This window comes from Patagioenas fasciata, chromosome 1 (genome assembly GCF_037038585.1).
Source record: "Patagioenas fasciata isolate bPatFas1 chromosome 1, bPatFas1.hap1, whole genome shotgun sequence".
In the NCBI taxonomy this organism is placed as follows: Eukaryota; Metazoa; Chordata; class Aves; order Columbiformes; family Columbidae; genus Patagioenas; species Patagioenas fasciata.
The window spans coordinates 102,469,353-102,490,845 of record NC_092520.1 but is presented as its reverse complement, the minus strand read 5'-3'; the positions used below and the strand labels follow the sequence as shown (position 1 = coordinate 102,490,845).

General features: G+C 35.3%; 1 protein-coding gene across 12 annotated transcripts in view; it reads right to left on the bottom strand.

The window, feature by feature from the left end:
* DMD (dystrophin) overlaps positions 1-21,493 on the bottom strand; it is a 1,243,922-nt gene that overhangs the window by 745,373 nt on the left and 477,056 nt on the right. For all 12 annotated transcript variants that reach the window (XM_065859822.2, XM_071812115.1, XM_071812091.1 and 9 more), the window contains 4 exons: positions 18,021-18,171; positions 13,129-13,248; positions 4,167-4,268; positions 3,961-4,068 (listed from right to left, as the gene is read on the bottom strand). In XM_065859822.2, coding sequence (XP_065715894.1) covers positions 3,961-4,068; positions 4,167-4,268; positions 13,129-13,248; positions 18,021-18,171 — 481 coding nt within the window. The remainder of the gene's footprint in view (positions 1-3,960; positions 4,069-4,166; positions 4,269-13,128; positions 13,249-18,020; positions 18,172-21,493) is intronic.

The window sequence follows — 21,493 nt, the reverse complement described above, 5'->3', positions numbered from 1 at the left end:
AACTAAAGAGACCCAGCTCCCTCAGCCTTTCTTCATAAGGGAGGTGCTCCACTCCCTTAATCATCTTTGTTGCCCTACGCTGGACCCTCTCCAGCAGTTCCCTGTCCTTCTTGAACTGAAAGGCCCAGAACTGGACACAATATTCCAGATGGGGTCTCACCAGGGCGGAGTAGAGGGGAAGGAGGACGTCTCTCGATCTACTAACCACCCTCCTTGTAATACACCCAAGGATGCCATTGGCCTTCCTGGCCACAAGGGCACAGTGCTGGCTCATGGTCATCCTGCTGTCCACCAGGACCCCCAGGTCCCTTTCCCCTACACTGCTCTCTAATATGTAATTTCCCAGCCTATACTGGAACCTGGGGTTGTTCCTGCCCAGATGCAGTACTCCACACTTGCCCTTGTTAAATTTCATCAGGTTATTCCCCGCCCAACTCTGCAGCCTGTCCAGGTCCCGCTGGATGGCAGCACAGCCTTCTGGCGTGTCAACCACTCCTCCCAGCTTAGTGTCATCAGCAAACTTGCTGATAGTACACTCAATTCCCTCGTCCAAATCGTTAACAAATATATTGAATAATATTGGTCCCAGTACTGACCCCTGAGGCACTCCACTAGATACTGGCCTCCAACTAGACTGCACCACTGACTACCACTCTCTGGCTTCTCTCCTTAAGCCAGTTTGCAACCCACCTCACTACTCTATTGTCTAGACCACACCTCCTCAACTTAGCTGTGAGGATGCTGTGGGAGACTGTGTCAAAGGCTTTACTGAAGTCAAGGTAGACCACATCCACCGCCCTGCCATCATCCATCCACCTTGTTACATTCTCATAAAAGGCTATGAGGTTGGTCAAGCACGACTTACCCTTGGTAAAGCCATGCTGACAGCCCCTAATAACCTTCTTATCCTTGATACGCCTTGAGATGGCACCAAGGATAAGCTGTTCCATTACTTTCTCAGGGACAGAGGTGAGGCTGACCGGTCTATAATTACCCGGATCCTCCTTCTTGCCCTTTTTGAAGACTGGAGTGACATTTGCTTCCCTCCAATTCTCGAGCACCTCTCCCGTTTCCCAAGACTTGGCAAAGATGATGGAGAGCGGTCTAGCAATGACCTCAGCCAGTTCCCTCAGCACCCGTGGATGCATCCCACCTGGACCCATGGATTTATGGATGTCCAGACTATTTAATTGCTCCCTAACCCAGTCCTCATTGACCAAAGCAAACTCCTCCATTGACCTGGATTCATCCTCCATGCTCTCTGTCACCCTTTGCTTTGTGTAAGAATTCAGATACAATTATAGTGACAGTGAATAAATGGTATGTGGAATTTTTTTTTTAGAAAGCAACAGCTATTTTAAGGAAACATTTTTAGAACTAGAGAAACTACCCATCAACATCAGGGGAAAAAAAAAAAAAAAAAGCCAGTATTAATACATGCACAAAGCAGTAAAGCCTAAACAGTTTTTCTGACCTTTAGACTAAGCAGCTCCCAAAAGAGCATTAATGACAAAGAAGATCAATTTTCACGTACAAATACTAAATGAATCTTCTGAAACAAGCCATTTGAGATTATTAAAACACACACATTTCTTGATAAAAACAGTTTTAGTTAAACAAAAATTCTACCAATAGATCTTACGGGTACAGTGTATAAATTAAGAAAAAATCTAACTGATTTTAACACAACATTAGGACTGCGTGAACTACACCGAACAAAAATATATTTTACCCATTTGTTTCAGTCATAATGAAAACGTGAGTGCGAAAACTGAGGGAAAAAGGGGGACAACATCTGTACAGGGTTTACATGGAAAGAATTTGTCACCTGGGCTATGCAAAACTGGCTTCTGTGAGAAGACACCAGAGGCTGCCCCCATATCAGATAGAACCAGCTCCAGATGGCTCCAAAACAGACTCACCACTGGCCAAAGCTGAGCCTATCAGTGACTCGCTGGTGCCTCTGTGACAATATCATCAAGAAAAGGTAAAAAAAAATGCTGCACAGCAGCTGTAAGAAAGGAGTGAGAAGAATGTGAGAAACAGCCTTGCAGACACCAAGGTCAGGGAAGAAGCAGGGGCAGGAGGTGCTCTAGGAGCAAAGATCTCCCTGCAGCCCATGGTGCAGACCGTAGTGAGGCCAGCTGTCCCCCTGTAGCCCATGGAGGTCCACAGTGGGGCAGAGATTCACCTGCAGCCCATGAAGGACCCCACACCAGAGCAGGTGGACGTCTGAAGGAGGCTGTGACCCTGTGCTTTAACTTACCTCCTTCTTCTTGTTTGGGAAAATCACATCTGAGAAAGAATCTACAGAAAACTAATATTTGTTAATAATGGTGAGCCTGCAGTCAAATCATTACAAAGGGGCTGCAAAAATCTTCCAGCAATCCATGTATAAAGATTTTGATTCAGAAACAATCCCAATCTTTCTGATTACTCAAAATCTTTATTACTGTCTGAAAACACATGTATGCTGGCTACCATTTTAACAAATTTTGGCAAATGAAAACTTACTTTTAAGCAGTAGTAGTGCTTATTATCATAAATATTGTTGTAACTAAAATTGACAGTGTATTTCCTCTCACTTGAGAAATAGGAGATAAAAACACTGTGGAGAAATCACTGATGTATTTCTGTATCAGTGAGTGGTAGTTAAATCCTACTTCCTTCAGAAGTATCCTGAAATACAAATTTGCATGAAAACTACCAGCTAGTCTTTCTTATTTCACCTTCTCTTTGCTACTATGTGAGGTAATGAATAATATATGCAAGAATTGACATGTTTTTCATACTGTGAACAGCATCTCAACAGACCTGTTTAACTTCAGGCACTTTAGAAGGCTTAGGGCCTTATAGGAGGGTTGTAAAATTTCAAAGGAACAGTCATAATGCTAAATGGTTTAATGAAATACCTTCAGAAATTTCCTTCAGGCTTAAGAGACTGAGACCTGGCTAAAGAACACAACCTTAATCTTGCCACATTGTGCCTATAAAACAGACAGGAAAAACAGGCTGGAGGCTCTTATGCCATATCATGATATCAAACCTAAAATTCCTGATGGAAACAATTAGACAACTGAGGGTGTGAGCTATAACATTGTTAAGAATATAAACATTTTTGTATTAGTAAAAGAATATATGTCAATTGCCTGACAGACTCACCTTTACAATTCTGGAATAGCTGGTCTAATTATCAAGGTGATTTTGTACAACAGCTTCTCCTTTACTACATCCAAACATATCTTTATGTTCAGAATAACACAGACCAAAAGGCAGGCATGATCTGCACAGCAGGGTCAGGACACTATGATCCCGTTTTTCCCTGTTTCTAAAAATCAGTCCAAGAGTGGAAGAGTAGATTCGCTGACAAGAATTTTGATTAACAATGAAGATCCTATTTACAGCAACAAAATTTATCAAAAGCATGGACATGAATTTTTCTTTCCTCTAAATGCATAAACAGTCATTGTCACATATAAAAACAGCACATACCATACCATTTTCTCTACAAACGTCCTAAGGCTGTAAAACCATTTGCGCGTCTAGACTGTGGCAAATTTTCCACCTCTACAGGCAGTCAGACCTACAGTCCCTCCATAAACGGGATTCATAGCAGGGTATTTTCTGAAGAGTGATGTAGCAGACGTTGAAAAGGGCACATTTTATGTATGTAACTAGATTCCCGAAATGCAGTTCAACTATAGTTGTAAAGTAGTACTAATGTCAGCTTTTCACAACTTTTGAGTCTTTAGCTTTTTCAAGTTCAAGGAATGCATAACAGGTTTTGCTGTATGAAAACCACTTACTCTTATGCATATATATTCAGTCTCACACATAATATATACATCAATAGTACGAACAAAGAAACTTTCAGTATATAAGTATAGAGATAAAGCCACCTGCACTCAGATTCATGAGTAAGAAAGCTGAACATAAAATAGCAGAATGAAAAATACATACAGTTATTTCGCGTAGATTGATCAGCATTTCATTTTGATCTTTAAAGCCTGTTGTATGAATTTTGCTCACAGCATCCTCTTTCTCAGTAAGCCATGCATCAAAAAGGCACTGAAAGAAAATTGGAGAGAAGAGAATGAAAAGTTAGGCCTTTCCTAGTGCAATTTTTTAAAGGAATGTTCCAATTCATAACTGCTAAAACTACTTACCTGCTCTTCTGCAAAATGTTGCCATTTACGAAGAATATCTTGCAGAAGGACCCATCGGTCTTCTGTCCATCTGCAGATGGCTGCCCACCGTTTTCCAAAGTGCTAGAAAGAAAGAAACATACAACAGAGTTTTTTGTTTTTTGTTTTTTTTTTTTTTTTAAACAAAACAAAACAAAATAAAAACAAGGCAGTCTGATTTTCCTGTGGCATTACAAATTTTTGTGAAAACGCTTTCATAATTCACTTTTAACAGTCTTAAGCCCTTAAAATATGTTGCACATCAAAGTGAATTGGATCTTATCACCATTTGAAATAGTATAAACATGGAGAGAAGAGGAAAAGCAATAGAGACAAACAAAGAAACAAAAACAACAAACAACCACCCCCCCAAATTAGCAGTAATCTACAGACACATTATTTTACCATGAAGTCTCTTGCACTATGCTCTCAAAACAAACTCAGTTTCAAAACTTTACAATGCCCAAACTATAACTACTTGCAAAGTAATTATAATGGCCTAAACATGTGATCAAAGCCAAAGAGTAACACACCAGAACAAATTCTATTGAGGTTTCCCAGATATTTGTAGAATTTGCTACTATATGCATTTAAAAATTACACAAAACACTACCTTGTTCTGTTTCCCTTGTTTTAATTGAAATAAAGGATTATTATTTTCTTTTAATTTCCTAGTAGTCTTTATTGAAAAATGCCTAAGACAGAGGATAAGACTTAATACTGCTGTGACGGTGTAACATGATATAAAGCTTTTATTGCAACAATTTACAATTATTAATTATCCCTGAGCATCATAAGTAAATTATTCAGCTCCTCCCCCCCAAAAAACCCCTCTATTATCTGCAAAATATTGTATACTTCCGCATTTTAATTTTTTATCTATTTCAAAAGCATGTCTTGACGAAAGGAAAAACAGTTTCCTACTTTTCTCATATTTATTAATTTACTCGATGATCCTTATGAGTCCCTTCCAACTTGAGATATTCTATTATTATATATTTTCATATTTATATATTTTCATAGGGATTATTATTTAATTTTAGCAAAAATGCAGCATCTAAATAGTGGATTTTTAAACCCAAGGGATTAAAATTCTAACTGTATTTTCTATCAGGAAGGACAGACTTTTACTTTCCACTGCCAAGGAAATAAAAGGTAAAATTTCAGGATGCCATTTGAATTTGTGCCTTTACTAACTTCATGTCAAATTAAAAAATGAGCAGATACCACATTTTCAATTTAGTGAACACTAAAACCGTAATAAATCTTGCAGATTAAAAAGGTAGTTGTCATGTCATTGAGTTATATTAGATATTGGCTCAAATCCTAAAAATGAAAACTATCTCTATATCTATCTCCAATCAAGTAGCATATTAATACTAATTTACAGACATGCAAATTCTTAAACAGCTCAAATACAATACAAAGTAATGAACAGAAGTATTCCTTTTCAGTTGTTATTACTAGTTAACTACTGAAAAATACTGTTCATGATTAAATGAAGTCATAAGAAGGGGTTTTTTGTTATTCTTTAACAAGGTCCAAGCCTCAGTATCATGGAATCACAGAATGCTTTGGGTTGGAAGGGAGCTCAAAGATCATCTAGTTCTCACCTCCCTGCCATAGTCAGGGACATCTTCCGCTAGACCAGGTAGCTCAAAGCCCCATCCAACCTGGCCTTGAACAGTTTCAGGGATGGGGCATCCACAGCTTCTCTGGCCAGCCTGTGCCAGTGCGTTCCCATCCTTATGGTGAAGAATTTCTTCCTTCTATTAATACCTAATCTAAAACCACACTCTTTCAGTTTAAAGCCACTATCACTTGTGCCAATACTACATGGCCTTGCAAAAAGGCCCCTTCCAGCTTTCTCATAGGATCCCTTAAATACTGGAAGGCTGCTATAAGGTCTCTCTGGAGCCTTCTCCCTTCAGGAAGAACAGCCCAGCTCTCTCAGATTGTCTTCATTTTCTCTATTTGCCCTTTCTTCCCACTATCACAGGAGAAAAATCTATTAATTTGTAAAATTATATATACAGATGGTGAGGTGAATCACATTTGGTTGTTTTGATGCCTAATTTACAGTAAAGTTTAGGGATACTAATTATTTATTGCATTTTAAAAATACATTTACAGTTCTTACTGAATGATTCATGAATCATTCAAAAGCCAAGGTTTGGGCACCTCTGATTTAGATTAATGATTTTAGAAAAATCTTTTCATGACCAGATGACTCTCTACTGGTAATGCAGGTGTAGATCAGAACAAATTACACTGTACAAATTTAACCAATAGTTTGCACCTGCCCAATGGTTTGAATTCTCATGCAAGTCAAATACAAGGTCTTTGACAAGAAAAAACATTTTGTTCAAACAGGACCTCCAAGAAAGAATGACTGGATTTCATAGACTACATTTTTGTGAAGAAAATTTAATTTTTAAGGTGTGCAACACCATGAGTTATACAAACTCTTACATTTCCCTTGCAAAGGGAATTATACAATAGATACATACTTTTATATATATATATATATATATATATATATATATATATATATATATATATCTCTATCTCTGCATGGATGCAGAGGACAACTTTACATTGTAGAAAACAGACATTAATCTACACAAATATCAAACTATCTAGTACTAATTTAATAATCATTATCTATTTATTATTAAATAATCAATCATCAATTAATTACATGGGATGGATAACATATTTAAAATAAACTGAAAAATAATATTTGAACAGATTAGTCTTTTTTTTTTTTCTTTTGAATCACTGCCCAAATACTGGTTATAGAATATAAATACTATTTTTCTGAACTTTTCAATGAGAAACCCTAAGTATTCTCTATTAGAATACAAAGTAAACTGAAATAAATTTCAGATATACCACCCCATACACTATAGTACCGTATTAGGTACTTGGGGAAGGAATATCTACGAAGTTCAGCCTCATGTGAGCTATAGACTCAATCCCAGGATCATTAAATCTAAACTCACCTGGCTCCTTTTCTACCACTAACTGCAATTCAGCACAGTTCCATATGAATACATACCATACATAACCACACATAAATCAAGTAACTACACATAATGAATGTACTAGTCATTGGTAAAAAAACGTGATTGTCCTTGATTTCTGTGACTGCAATAACAACTGGCAAACACATAGGTGTATTGTCACATATGTTCTCAGTTACTTAATTTCTCCATATGTGTCAGCATATTGTATTTGATTGTTTAAATTTATTTTAAACATAGACTAAGCCTCAAGCTAGTTCCTTACTTTTATGTCTATGCTACTTTTTACATAAGACTTCTCTATCAGCATTCTTTTGATGTTTTATAAATAAAGCAATAAATTTTTTCTTTATAAAAAGTATTTTAAAAAACTCTTACACCTGAGTAATTTTTAAATATCTTGCATTCAAGTAGCCGACTTTTTTCCTAACAGTCCTAGCAAAAAATACAGTTTGTTCTCAACATTAGCAGTAACATCTTCGTCAACTTTCCTTTAACGCTGTGATGTACCTTGAAAAATACTTTTTGTTTGCTCATCTAGAAAACACCAAAACCTCAACAGTACAAGATCAAATATCTGGCTTAAGATTTCCTGTAAGAAACACGGTGATTTCCTACTACGAAAGTTTTGCTACGTCAGTTGAAAAATACTGTTTTCAGCATACGATACCAGAGAGCCACAAACCTACCTCTTTTTTTGGTCTAAATAGTTTGACAGGACATTTTATTTTAATAAGATAAATGACTAAGTAACTGTACTGATAAAAGGGTTGATATTGTGACCTGCCTTAAACCTGTTATTTCCCATGAGAAATCATAACAACCATGACACTAAGATATATTCTTTGGTCCAATAGATTTAAGACACAAAGTTTGCAACTGAATCCAAAGTAAAAAGTAAAATGCCTCTTTTTACAGCCCCAGTTGGAATTTTCAGAGAAATCTGCATGTAGAAGTTTTGTTATTTTTTAGTTTTTGTTTTTTCAGTATTGAGAGTGTTCTGAAAGAATATTCTTTATGACTACAAAAAGCAGAAGATAAAATATTCCTGGTCTGTAAAAAGGTCCAAGTAAGAAAACATGAGAATAGGAGAAGAAAAGAAAAATCAACACAACTCTCGGGAACCCTAGAGTGAAAGTATAAAAAGTGAAATAATGTGCCTCAAGTCTGCAACTAATAGAAGACTTTTTTGAAAGGTGCTTTTTTAATAAAGGAAGACTGTTTTCTCATTAAAGAAATGAGAATTAGTGAAAATATGGTTTGTCTGTACACAAAATCAATTAAAACAAAAAAATATGTAGCATATTCACAGAATTTCTTCCACGTAGCAATAAGCAGCGTGTGTAGTTCTTTAACATTCTTCAGTTATTTTGATGTATTCTTACAAAAACTACCCATACATCATCTTCAATCAAAGGACAGTACCCTGAATAATATGAATATATAATAGACAGTGTAAATTACACTATCAGCTCCTTTCCCTCAGCAGGGGGGAAAGACCATCAAGAAGAGTTGACACATTTAATGCAGATCTCTTTCCAGCACAGACCCTGACCTGAAGCCTGGGGAGCACTCTAATTTGAGACAGCCCACAAGAGTCCTTATGGGACCTCTTGTCTGCTGGGTATAATTAGAGAAAAAAACTCCCTGCCTTCATGGCTTCTGTATGTTATTTCCCTGGGCTGAAGATAATTTCACACACTTTTCTGAGAAACAAGTCAGACTACTTGAACAGATTTGCTAGTGCAAGTTGTCTGATTTTGTAGCACTAAATACAGATTTGAGCCTTACTCAGCAGCTGCCTTTCTGATGAGACTCTGGATTGAGCCTAATGGGATCTAGGAGTTACAAGTTTAAATAGCCAGTTCCCAGCAGCAGCATAAACAGATAGAGCCTCATAACATGTCGCAGACTGATATGTCAAGTAATAAAGTTATGTAAAAGTAGTTTTAACATCCACACTCACCTCTACTAGATGTAATCTCTCAGACTACTGCAGGGAAACCGCCATTTGTAAAAGAAGCACTGTAACTGCGGTTACTTTTATTGTCTCAAGCAAGGTTAACTTTTCTGCAGATATGTTTCAGGGCACAGTTTTGGCTTCTATGCCATTAACTAAATCTTAAGAGCTTCTACAATGTTCATCTGAAGACAGTAGATTCTTGTCATCTTGTTGAGAGTTTCAAAATCTGTAAATGACCTTTCTATGGCTTCTAACATTGTTTTATGCAGATGCATGGATAAATATATGCATTATATAGATGTACATCTATACACACGAAAATATTTCAGGAATTGGCCATCTCAATCCTTTTCAAAAAGAAAGACATAACTGAATTGCAGCTGCTTGAAAAATACATCCTTGAGTATTATACATTAATAACTGTTCACTTTCCTGCAAATTGGATCCTGACCCGTATCTCACTCAGGTGGTCTTATTAAGCTCTTTTGCCTGACAATGTATGCTCTTCTTTTGTTCTCCTTTTAAAAAAGTCAGATTGGTAGATACGTAATCAAGCTTTGACTTTGTTCCATTGTGCTTTTCATCAAATTCTCTAATGGTCATGCCCACTAATACATCCTATCTCCCGTGCTTTATTTTTGTTTGCAAATTACATGAAAAAGCAAATAAAATAAACTAGAAATCCAAACAATCTTTTTGTACACTCAAAAAAAAGGAGATGTAATATTTTATTAGGATAGTAAGTGGACTGTGGTAAGTCACTTCTCCTGGGCGTAAAAGTAGGAAAGATTGCATACCTCCCTGTTGCAGTTTAACCTGACAAGCAGCTAAATACCACACACAGCTATTCACTCACTCTCCCCCCAGGCCACTGGGATGAGGGAGAGAACTGGAAAAAAGGTAAAACTTGTGGGTTAAGATTAAGATATTTTAATAGGACATTAAGGGAAAATAATAATAAACAACAACAATGATAATAATAATAAAGAAATATATAGAACAAGTGATGTGCAATGCAGTTGCCAACCACTCATCAGCGAATACTCAGACAGCTGCTGAGTAGCAGTTCCCCCAGCCAGCTTCCCCCAAAATATACACTGAGCACAATATGATATTGAATATCCTTTTGGCCAGTTTGGGTCAGCTGTCCTGGTTGTTCCCAGCCCCCCTCAGACTTGTGCATCTGGCGTGGTATGAGGAGCTGAGAAGTCCTTGACTGTTAACACCACCTAAAACATCAATGTTATCAACATTATTCTCATACTAAATCCAAAGCACAGCACTGTACCAGCTACTAAGAAGAAAATTAACTCTATCCCAGTCAAAACTAGAACAATCCCTAACACCCTAAACTCCATAGCTTTACATCTGTATTTTCTTTTTATTAATATCCAGAATGCTGGTACATATTTTTTGACTTCCAGAGCAATGGGATTATCAAAATTTTCTTTCAGATATTCTCTAAGACAGTGTAATTCAATGAGGGGACTGAACAGCAGCTGGACTGTTCGACGCCACCTTACGCTCTGCTCAGAGCATACCTGTGCTGCAGGCTATGCTGCCTCAGCATTTGCCCTACTGGAATCTTTCAAGGAACGTACTTTCTCAATGACAGTAATAATTGGTCATGCTTTATCACAATAAGAGGCACTTTCTCCACTAGTACAGTTATAAATGGCATATTTCCATTATGTTCCATTTACACTTGTCATTATTTATGTTTCTTTACTGAGGTAAACATATTGCAGTAATGTTGGAGTTCTATTTCAGGTTGGATTCCAACATGGGCCAGCCACAGAAGTTGCGCAAGATACAAATGGTACCTCTACAACCAGTGTAATAGTAGAGTGATGTAGCTGTATTGCCTGATGTGCTCTTAATTGTTCAGATATGTTTCTGAAGATTAAAGATTAAATTATTAAATGTCTTTCACTTTTTTCACACCATTAAAAAAATCTCAGTTGTACCTCTTCTAATTCATGAAGTGCAGTAAATATCAAATATTGTTAATAATTTTCCCTTTTTTACTTTTCCCTTTTTTTGACATAGTTTACCATAGGCCTCTTTGCAAGAACATACTGTTTGCCATCACAGAGTAATATCCTGTTTGAACCTTTTCTCATTCACTTTTGTATTTAATTTCACTTTAGTTCCTCTTCCATTCAAGATATTTTCCTAGTTTAGTTCAGCTTATGGAATGATGTGCTTGCAAGGGATCTGCTTTATTCCACTGAACAGAATACAGGGAGCTGCCAAGAACTTCTAGAAGGTTAATACTGTCTTGAGCATGTACACCATGTCTCTGACACTTAAGGTGACTCTAAAAGGAAGTAATAATTGACAGATCAGTAGAGACTGCATTGTTACCTTGGCTGGGTTGTGCTGCCTGAGTGTCTAAGAAGTTGCAATAAACTGAGACTTATTCTTGAAGTGGTAGTGCTCAGCATATTAGCGAAACATGTACTTCCTTCCCTAAATACCAAACTAATTATTGATTTACAGGTATTGGTACACTAATTAGCTAGATTCAAGATAGTGCACAGATATCTGTCTGTGCTACCTTCCATCTGAATGTATTCTCTAGAGAATCTTTGGGCTTTAATGATTCAAAAATCAGAAACCATTTTACTTTCTTGAGCAATGAAGAAAAATGAAAGTACTTTCTTCTTTCTGAAAGAGAAAAACAGAGGGAATCCTGGTCGTAGTACTGTCGCACCTATTAAGCAGTGACTCTGGAGATCCAATCATCAACACAGGAGTATCCTTCTTGATTTCAATCAATGTATCTCAAGACTATTTATCCATTTAAGTTCATTCAGAAGTTACGATAAGAACATTGTAATATGAATAATACAATAAGAGCGACTTTTTGAAGATACGAGTAAAATACTAAACTTTCTCATAATAAAAGCTAATATTTGGCACATCTTTAGAACATCTTGGCTGCCAGCTTTATGACAAACATATCTCCAATGTGTCATTCTTTTAAGATAATCCAGAAAACGTATTTAGAAAACAGAATATATGGAAGTTTTTGTCTGTTGATTGTTTAGGCTTTAGGTCAAAATGCAATTTAGAGCAGGTTTGGATTGCAAGGATATTGCTGCTAACTTCTCCGAAGTTCATTACTCTAGGAAGCCTTGTCTTAAGAATACTAAATGATAAAACATTGTAAATAACATGAATACTGAAGACAATATACACTGAAAAAGAAAAATGAAACTAAGGACAGACTGAGATGATTCCCTTCATTTCCTAGAAAACACGTCCATGAGAAACTAACGGAAAAGAAATGATTGCTTTCCCTTGAAAAGTATTATAGAAAAAACAGCATGTTCTTAATATTTCTTGATAACCTTTATTTGTCTACAAAAATACAACCCTGTACACATTCACTCTTAGGTTTTGCTTACTTTTAAAAAGTCCTGTTTCGATTTTGTGGGACCAGTACTGCCATTAAATGACACAAGACTGGGCATTATCTAAAATGAATATGCTTTTAAGCACTTGTTAGTGGATAATTGCACTGTGTGTTTACTATAACACCAAAATGTACCGTATCCTGAAAGTTTCCCATCAGAATACCCCAGTCTCAATAACTCACACTATTGAATTGTGTAGAATCTTACATACAATATCCATCTCCTTAACTACAACAGAGGATCATGTTACTTCTGTCAGGAGTAATGAAATAAAGAAAAACACTTGTTCTTGGATACATAAAATACATTGATGATGAAGGAATCACAAAACAAATAAGGTTGTTCTCAGATATTTCATTTTTCTGCTAAATACATGCACTTATCCATCCCTGGATGTCACGTCCTACAGAAATATTTAAGATCATCCTCAGAAATATCTCCTGAAATACACCCAATGCTACTAATAGTTCCCCAACCTTATTAACACTTAATGCCACCAACAGCTTTTTCTCTGACAGAAGTTTAGTCATTACCTGAAGCTGCTCTTCCAGTGCAGCAGTAGCTTTGTCTCCACTGTTTTCATCTACCACCACTACCATATGGGTTAGAGAATTCACCTTGACTTGTTCCTGTTCCAAATCTTCTTGAAATGCCTATAATTAAAGCATACATGTTAGAAAACGTGTTCCAAATTCAGAAAATGCTGTGTTTGGAGTGCCGCTGACTGATTAATGTGCATGTCTAACCAACTATCAGAACTTCCTTTTTCTGTCAATACTAAGTAATTTAAACTTATTTTGTTACCTTAGCATAAAAAAACTAATATAAACATATTGGGCAGATTTCCATTTCTTTCTCAAAAATAGTTTACTGTTACTCACAAGTCCGAACTCTTCATGCAATACTTCAGGCTGAAAATTTAGCTTGAGAAAGCATTTGTTGAGTTTATGCTGTAGACTTGTAGATATCAGTATAGCACATTTACATACCAATAGCCTGGAAATTTTAAATAGCAACTGGATAAGATTTTGTACTTCGTATTAACATTTTAAAAATATTTTAATTTTGAAAAAATTATAAAAATATTAAAAACGACACAATTTTTCACTAAACAACTCCATACTATCTTCAGCTTGGCACTCCTATATTATTAATAACATAGGATGAAGCTGCTCATATGACTCACGGTTAGGAAACAAAGGCAGCACCTTTGTTTCACTTATGGCAGAAACCAGGAAACAGAGTGAAAGAGGCAGTTTATGATTTCTGAATGTCTGAAGAAAAAGCTTTCTTGCCTTTTTTAGGTGTCTACAACTAGCTTCAAACCAATGAAAGAATGTGAGCAAAAAAAGTCTGGGATCGTGTCCTCAATATTTCAGCAGAGTGTTTTCTAGTGATTAGCATGTGTATAGTATAATAGTCACAGTCTTCAAAAATCACATGGCTAAGCACATATGCTTTGTCACAATCAAAACCTTGGCTGTATTATAATGTTGGATTTCACTGTATCAATTTTTCTGCCACTTTTTTCAAGTAGAGTAATTCACTTAAGTGTGAAGAACAAGCACTTGCTGAAGATTAGGTCATGCATTTTAAATCTCTTTCGTAAAACATTTCACTTTTAATTGAAAACTAAAAAAATAATATGTAATGTGGCTATAGGCAAAAGGAAAGAAATTCACAGACTAATTTGTTTTTAAGGCATAAATTCCTTACCCTAACATATTTAAGAGTTTTAATTCCTTCATGGCCATATCCATTGAGCCAACATATTTATAAGAATCCTTTTTCTTTCATGTGTGATTACCATGTGCTTCAAAAAGCTAGACTATAAAGCAGTTCTCAAGGACTGTGAAGTACATCAAATTGTTAGAGTAATTCCTAGAATTCAGATCTCTCAAATTTTTATGACCCAACACTCTATCAAGGAAGAGGAGGCACAGCACTCATGGATCAGACCATATAACGAAGCTTGCTTCCCCCAGGTTCAATCCTGTCTATCAGCCATACGATAATAAATACATTCCTCTGTAAGTCTGTAGACAGGAATAAAGTGATTTTTATTTCTTGATTGGTGGGTGTTTGAGAGATGGCATCCCAAAACAAAACCAGAATCAGCAAAGCTCTGCAAGTGCAGGAGTGGAGGGCACCTTGGAAGTGGGAGTCTCGCACACAGTGTGAAAGATTTGAGAAATCAGGGAACTGACAAAACCAGAAAGCTGAGTCATTTTCTAATCCCCAGACAGATTCAATCTGTCCTGAGCTAAAGGGCTGTTCTTCATAATGCATGTGTCTATTTTTACCAACAAATTCACTAGTGACAACTGTTGGTATACAGGACCTTGTTGAAACAGGAATCTACTGAGGGCAGTCTCAACACTAGAGCACGATTTATTTAAATTGAAGTTTCTAGTAGTTCTTCTGAACTTGTAGATATAGCAAATTTTCAGGGACTTAAAATATAAGATGGTTATGCCTGGGGATAGCAACAATACAAGCTTATAAAACTCCACAGTTCTTCTAATGCCCATTTATCAGATAAAAAATTACGCAATCCCAACATAATCTACTTCAAAGATAACAAAAATACCTACTTAGGGTATCCAAATACCCAAAGACAAATCCAACCTTGGTATTAGAACAGTTAGGAAGTGTCTCATTTTACATTTGCAATTAATTTGAAGTACTGAAGAATAATAATACTAAAAGTTTTCCATGACATTTTAATAAAAATAAAAAAGGCTCAGCCTTCTAGAAATGGTAAAAATACCTAAGCAGCTTAGACTTTTATAGAAAGCTAATGAAACTATAAAATCTACTAACTATAAAATGTATAATAATAATGTGGACTAATAAAACCAGTTCAATTAAAAGTGCATTTTTAATTAATTATAAATTTTCTAATTCTCTAATTTTATAATATAATTTTCTATAGTTTTCTGCTTAGACAGGTCGATAGCCCTCAGATTTTTATTGAAAGGCAGTTTTCTCCGTTCATAAAATTAAAAAGAAGGGATACCTGCAACAGCAGACAAAATACATAAAATACTGCTGCAAAGACCAACAGTTCTTTACTGAAGTGTTTGATTATAACTTCAAAACATATTTACTCTGCCAGATTTCTTACCAGAACTGTGTACCTTGCTAATGGCATAAAATTTTTTAGAGTTCACTTCTATTTCAGTCCACTCAGAAAATTTTCTGTACAGTTGAAATATTAACATCATATACTACTAAATTAAGCAGCATGTTGAAAAGAGTATTGTGTGCTTTTTCTGGTCTCAGTGGTGGGTGCCATTCCCAATATGAAATATTTTTTGTTTGTCTGTTTTTGTTATAGGACCCGGCAGAGAAATTGAAATGTCAGTCATAAGAACTCAAGACCAAAATTTAGAGACATAATTGAGAAAAGACCTAGAATAAAAGAAATTAGATGCATGGAAGTTATAAATTAAAGTCAGATAAATAACATAAAATTAAATACAGTAAAAAGTAGTTACAAATGAATAGAAAACAAGGGAAATTCCAGACGATTAAGGTAAAGAGGAGAGGGAGACAAGATGACATGAAATCAAACCTATCATTTTTGCTCAAGTCTGTTTAATTTGAAACCATCATTGCCTTTAATATCTTCTAACTTCTGTTTTCTCCTGTTAATTTCTGAAACATTGTTTCTGAGTTGTCCAGAGTAATGGGAGACTAAGAAAAATTATTGGGGTATTGATTTTTGCTTTTTTATTTGCTTATTTAATAATGAAACAATAACCGTGCTACTAAAATTCCATAGTTTTAACCGTTGTCATTGAAGGCAGCTTTGTTGCATACAGCATATAATAAAATAATCTGAAACACAATACTTAAAAGAATGCAAAACATTTTTTCTTAGAGTTATGAATAAGAAAGACTATACCTGAATAGAATTTTAATTGAAGTTAAAAACTTTTTTCTTTCTACCTTATTAACCAAATCATCTCTTGTACAGAAAATAGATTTGAAAAGAAATATACATAAATAAATAATGATGACTAAGTCATGACACCAAGAATAAAGAACTAGTATGTGGGAAAAGAAGATTTTTGCATGTCTTCACTCAGAATATTCAAAATACAAGGTAAATAATCATTTTTCTCTATATTAGAAAGAAACAGCATAGATGGCATAAATAAAAGGATTACATTTTACATTTTTATTCAGATATGAAATGCATTAAAATAGGAACAAAGTTATTTAAGCCTTAGTTCTCACGTATTCAAAATCTTTCTGTTTCCTTTCTCTAAGTGCCTGTTGTCTTTTTTTTAAAAGGAAAAATTAATGGCAGAATATATGCTCAGCTAGCAAACCCGCATACTGAAATGCATTGCCTTCTCACAGGGCAAGCACAGATAGCACAAATAGCAGGAGTAGGTGTAGACTTTATATTTTTCTTCAGTAGCACTCCTTAAGGAGAATTCAGAAAAATCGCCTTTAACACAGAAGTGGGTCATGCAGTCTTTTGCAGCTTTTGACGTCCTTTTTCAAAAAGCTGTAAAAGCTGTTTTCAATTTGAATTGTTCTTTTAGGGGGATGATCTGCCCTGTAGAACCTGGACTAGCACTGATACAGGCTATCAAGCATCGAATGTTAAAATATCTCAGGATGCTATGGAACTCAACTGATTTGTACCACTAATGTAGAAACATTAACATGTTATCACAGCAAATCTCCACGACCACACAAATCATCTGTGTTTTCTGTACTATTCTGTGTCTTGGTGTCATTATCACCTTGTTCACAGAAACATATATAAAATTTAAATTAATATGAAAACAGACAATTTATTTCACTAAAAGAAACAAAGTTACTACAGAAATTATACAGTTTCTTTCTTTCCAATTCTCCCAAATAAATAATTGCTCTAACAGAAGGTGGGAAAAGTGGCCAAATTTTCTCTTGCACTCCATTTATTTGTTTGTTATTTTTCATTAATTAAAGACAATATTAAAAAGTATTTTCTACAGTTAGAAACCAGAGTCTCTTTTATAGTGATGTACAGTTGGAGTCTCAGAAATCCTAACAAGATATTGCAGTATGACTACTGGATCATTGCTACTACAGCATACAAGGAAAAAAAAAAAAAAAAGCAACACATAGGTATCAAAAAAATCTAATATATTCTTATTGTATTGTATAATGAAATGATGTTACAGCTGCTTCCCATGGTCTAGTACATTGCTGATATTTAAAAAAACAGGTTTTGTTTTTCTTTTTTCAATCAGGATAAAAGTGAGAGTTGTGATAAAATAAATCTACAAAAGCTTGCTCATTGTACAAAACCATCAATATTAAACCATGATTCCATACTAGTTCATTATGTTCTAATGGCAGGAGTAGAGTTTTTAAAATGCCAAAAACTTAATTTGTTTTTTGGAAGCAAACCATAGCATACCTTATGCTCTTCTACTTGACGTTTTAGGTCATCTAGATCTGGACCTAAGGGCTCTGAATCGATTGTATTTGTCCTTTCTTCTGTTTTTGTCAGCCAGTCAGCTAACTGGGCTAGCTGCTGATTCTGCAGATCCATTAAGACTTTATGTAAACTGTAAAACAAAGAAATCAGAGTTTCAATTTATACATGAAAGACAACAACAGGCAGAAATATCTACCCCGTACACTCTTAGCCAATCTTCATGAAGCTACAACTCTAGTCAGAAAAAAACAAAAGGAAAAAAAAGGAAAAAAAAAAAAAAAAGGTACACTTTTAGAATCTCAATACTACATATAATACACTGTCTGTTGAAGTTTTGACATCTAGTTGCATTTCTATTAGAGTTGCTTGGAAGTTCAAAATTTCTACATCTGATTTCTTAAAGCTGGTATTGACGACTACAAGTATAGAAAAGTATTCAGAGAGCTGTGCTAATCAGGCTCCCTCAAATTGAGGCTATTAAACAGAAGAGATTATTAAATTTTCTGTTATTCAATGGAGAATGCTCTAGAGAATTAAACAGGAAACATTTGCCTAAAACAAACAAACAAACAAACAAAAAAAAATTGATAGCTCCAAAATTATCTGTCCAGAAATCCATTGAAAATCCTTCACTTGTATATGTCATCTTTAGGAATTCTCCAAACATCATTCCTAAATAAAATCTTCATCTTACAAAAAGTATTTTAAAAATAATGTATAAATCATTGCTGAGCAATGGAATTACAAGTAGTTATTTGTATTATCTCTCTATCACATAACATACAATTTTTAACTTTACTGAGATTTGACAGACCAAAGTCACTCTCCTCAACACTCAACTTGGAGATTTGAAAATCTGAGTTGAACTTTCAGACTGGAGAAAACTGCTGTGTAAAAAAGAGGGAACAGTCCTACTCTATTCCACTTGTTTCTCAGCTGGTGTCTTGTTGGCTTCTTGAAAATGCAGCCCAAATTAGAAAGCTACTAGAAATTATTTATCATCTCTGACCAATAGCTCCTAGAATTCTCGAACTTCACACTGACACTTTACCCCTAAAAGATTATTTTAATGTTCAAAACTTAAGTATGTTTTCTCACACAGCACCTGTAGAACTGCAGACTGGCAGAAGTGTTATGTGAGCACACTGCTCCACAAAGGTGCAAAAGGTCTTGTCCATGACCAGTTAGGTAACTCAAGAGATGCTGATACAAATCCAAACATGCAGTTTTCTGTCACAATTTCAAGGTACGCTCGAGTAAAGCAAGTACGTCTCAGTTTGTCCAAAGAGTTTTGGATTTTCCCAAGACAGTTTAAACAAACCCAGAATTGTACGCTTTTGAAAATCCATTCTAACTATGTCTGAAGTAAGCATCATTCTTTATTTTCCCAGAAACACTGAGTATTTCTCAAACTAACCACCACAGAAGATTAAATTGAACACGTAGATAATTACTTTTTGGTACATGTTTAAATTCTTCTGAACTACTAGGATTTAATATCCGTGTCATGCAGATGTAACATGTGAAATCTCATATCTCATTTGTAGACTGTTCATATTTTAAGGCATATGTCTCATACTTCATCACTTCTATTGTTGGTTGTTATTTATTTTATTTCCTATCTATTTTGGAAAAAAATTTCCTTCCAGTTTTGAATTTTCTCAAAATGAGACAACTATTTGGGCTTTTATAATGAAATATTTATAATAACGAATATTTGCTATTTATATAGTTAAAATAGGTACTATATACACAGTATTAACTCATACTGTAAAAACCAATCAGATTGCTAGTTGATGATTTCTTTGTATGTATCTCAGCTAACTCATTATTCATTCTTAGATACTATTCCTCAGTTTATAAACAATCCTTGGGATCACCTATAAATCTAGGAATGCAAAATACTCTGAGTCCTGTGAATATACCAATCATCACATTTTACACTTGCGGGCAGAACTGTCATTTAGAAAACCTATAGAGGGGCAGGGGACAGGTTAAGAGGAACCTTATGACCTTCAACAAACATGAATGCAAAGTCCCACACCTGGGAAGGTAGAGCCCCAGGAATTATACAGTTTGGGGACTTGACAGGTGGTGGAATTCCAGCACTAAATCTAACTGAACCTCCATCACTTTGGTATTGTCTTTCTGTCCCTGAAATGGCCTTTGTTTTAAAAAGAAAAGACAATAGATGAAAGACCTTCTCAAAATAAACTTTGACACATTTATGCAAATAACAAATTTTGTAACCAGATAGCAGAAACATATATCCTTAAAATACCCCAAAACTAACAGGCAAGAGGAATGAATGTGATATTTTCAAACAGAGGTGCAAAAGGAATTATTTCAAAAATTCCTAAGACTTGGGTATTCTAGTCATAACAACTTAGCTCTTACAAAAAAAACCACACACCAAACACCACCACACAAACAAAAAAAACCCCACAAAAAAAACCCCATGAAAACAACACTGTCCTCCCCCTCCCTCCCCCCGCCTCCCCTTAGGGCAGTCAACAGCACTAATAATTTATCTCAAGATTATCACTTGTATCTGGGTAGGTGAAAAAAAAAAAATGGCTTAGAACTTCTGAAACAGAGATAATCAAGTTTTAGTATTACCCATAAGAAGATGAGCCAAATCAGAGTCTCTTAAAACAGGAGTGGTATTGGAGAGAAATTATAAAAGGCAATCTGTGAAACCAAGCAAGCCTGCAAGCAGTGATCAAAAGAATCTTTAGGAGTATGCAGAGATTAAGCATATCTTCTAATGCAGAAAAGTGAATACAGGAAAAGGGAAAAATGGAAGACAGACACTGAGCTGGGCCAACTTCATGTAAATAAAAACTTGCAAACAAGCTTTTTGAAATTAAAAGTTTGTTTTGAAATAAGGTTTTAGTAACACCTGTTTCTTGAATGGTACCTCGCTGGTCCCAGATGGACTCAGATAATTTCAGGTGTTCCACCTGGAGCTCTGTGTAGCTATGTTACTTTCTATGAACAGTAATTATATTTTGAAATTCCAGATGGTAGCTCTTGGAAGGAAGGAAAATCACACAAACTGAAACTTCAACAGAACTTGAGACACTGAAGACAAAAAAAAAAGGTTCAAAGAAATAGGAAGGGCTTCATTAATCCAAATCTCTAAATAGCAGACATCAAACTGCAATTTTTTTCTGTATAATCTCTCTCAAGATTTTTTTCTAAGAACAAAATGTCATGGATCTTCATGATGTACTATGATTTTTTTTTTTTTTTTTCTGGAAACTGATAATTATTGATCAAAATGACCAAAAGATCCATGTAGTGTCTTTTTCACTCTAATCACTTTATTTACAGTTAGAGTACAGGAAGCTGATACCCTGTTTTATTATAACCCATGGTTCACAAGGGATTAGCCAGCTCAGATCTAACTCAGTCCTTCTTCACTTTCAAGTGTACATCTTACTGTCTTA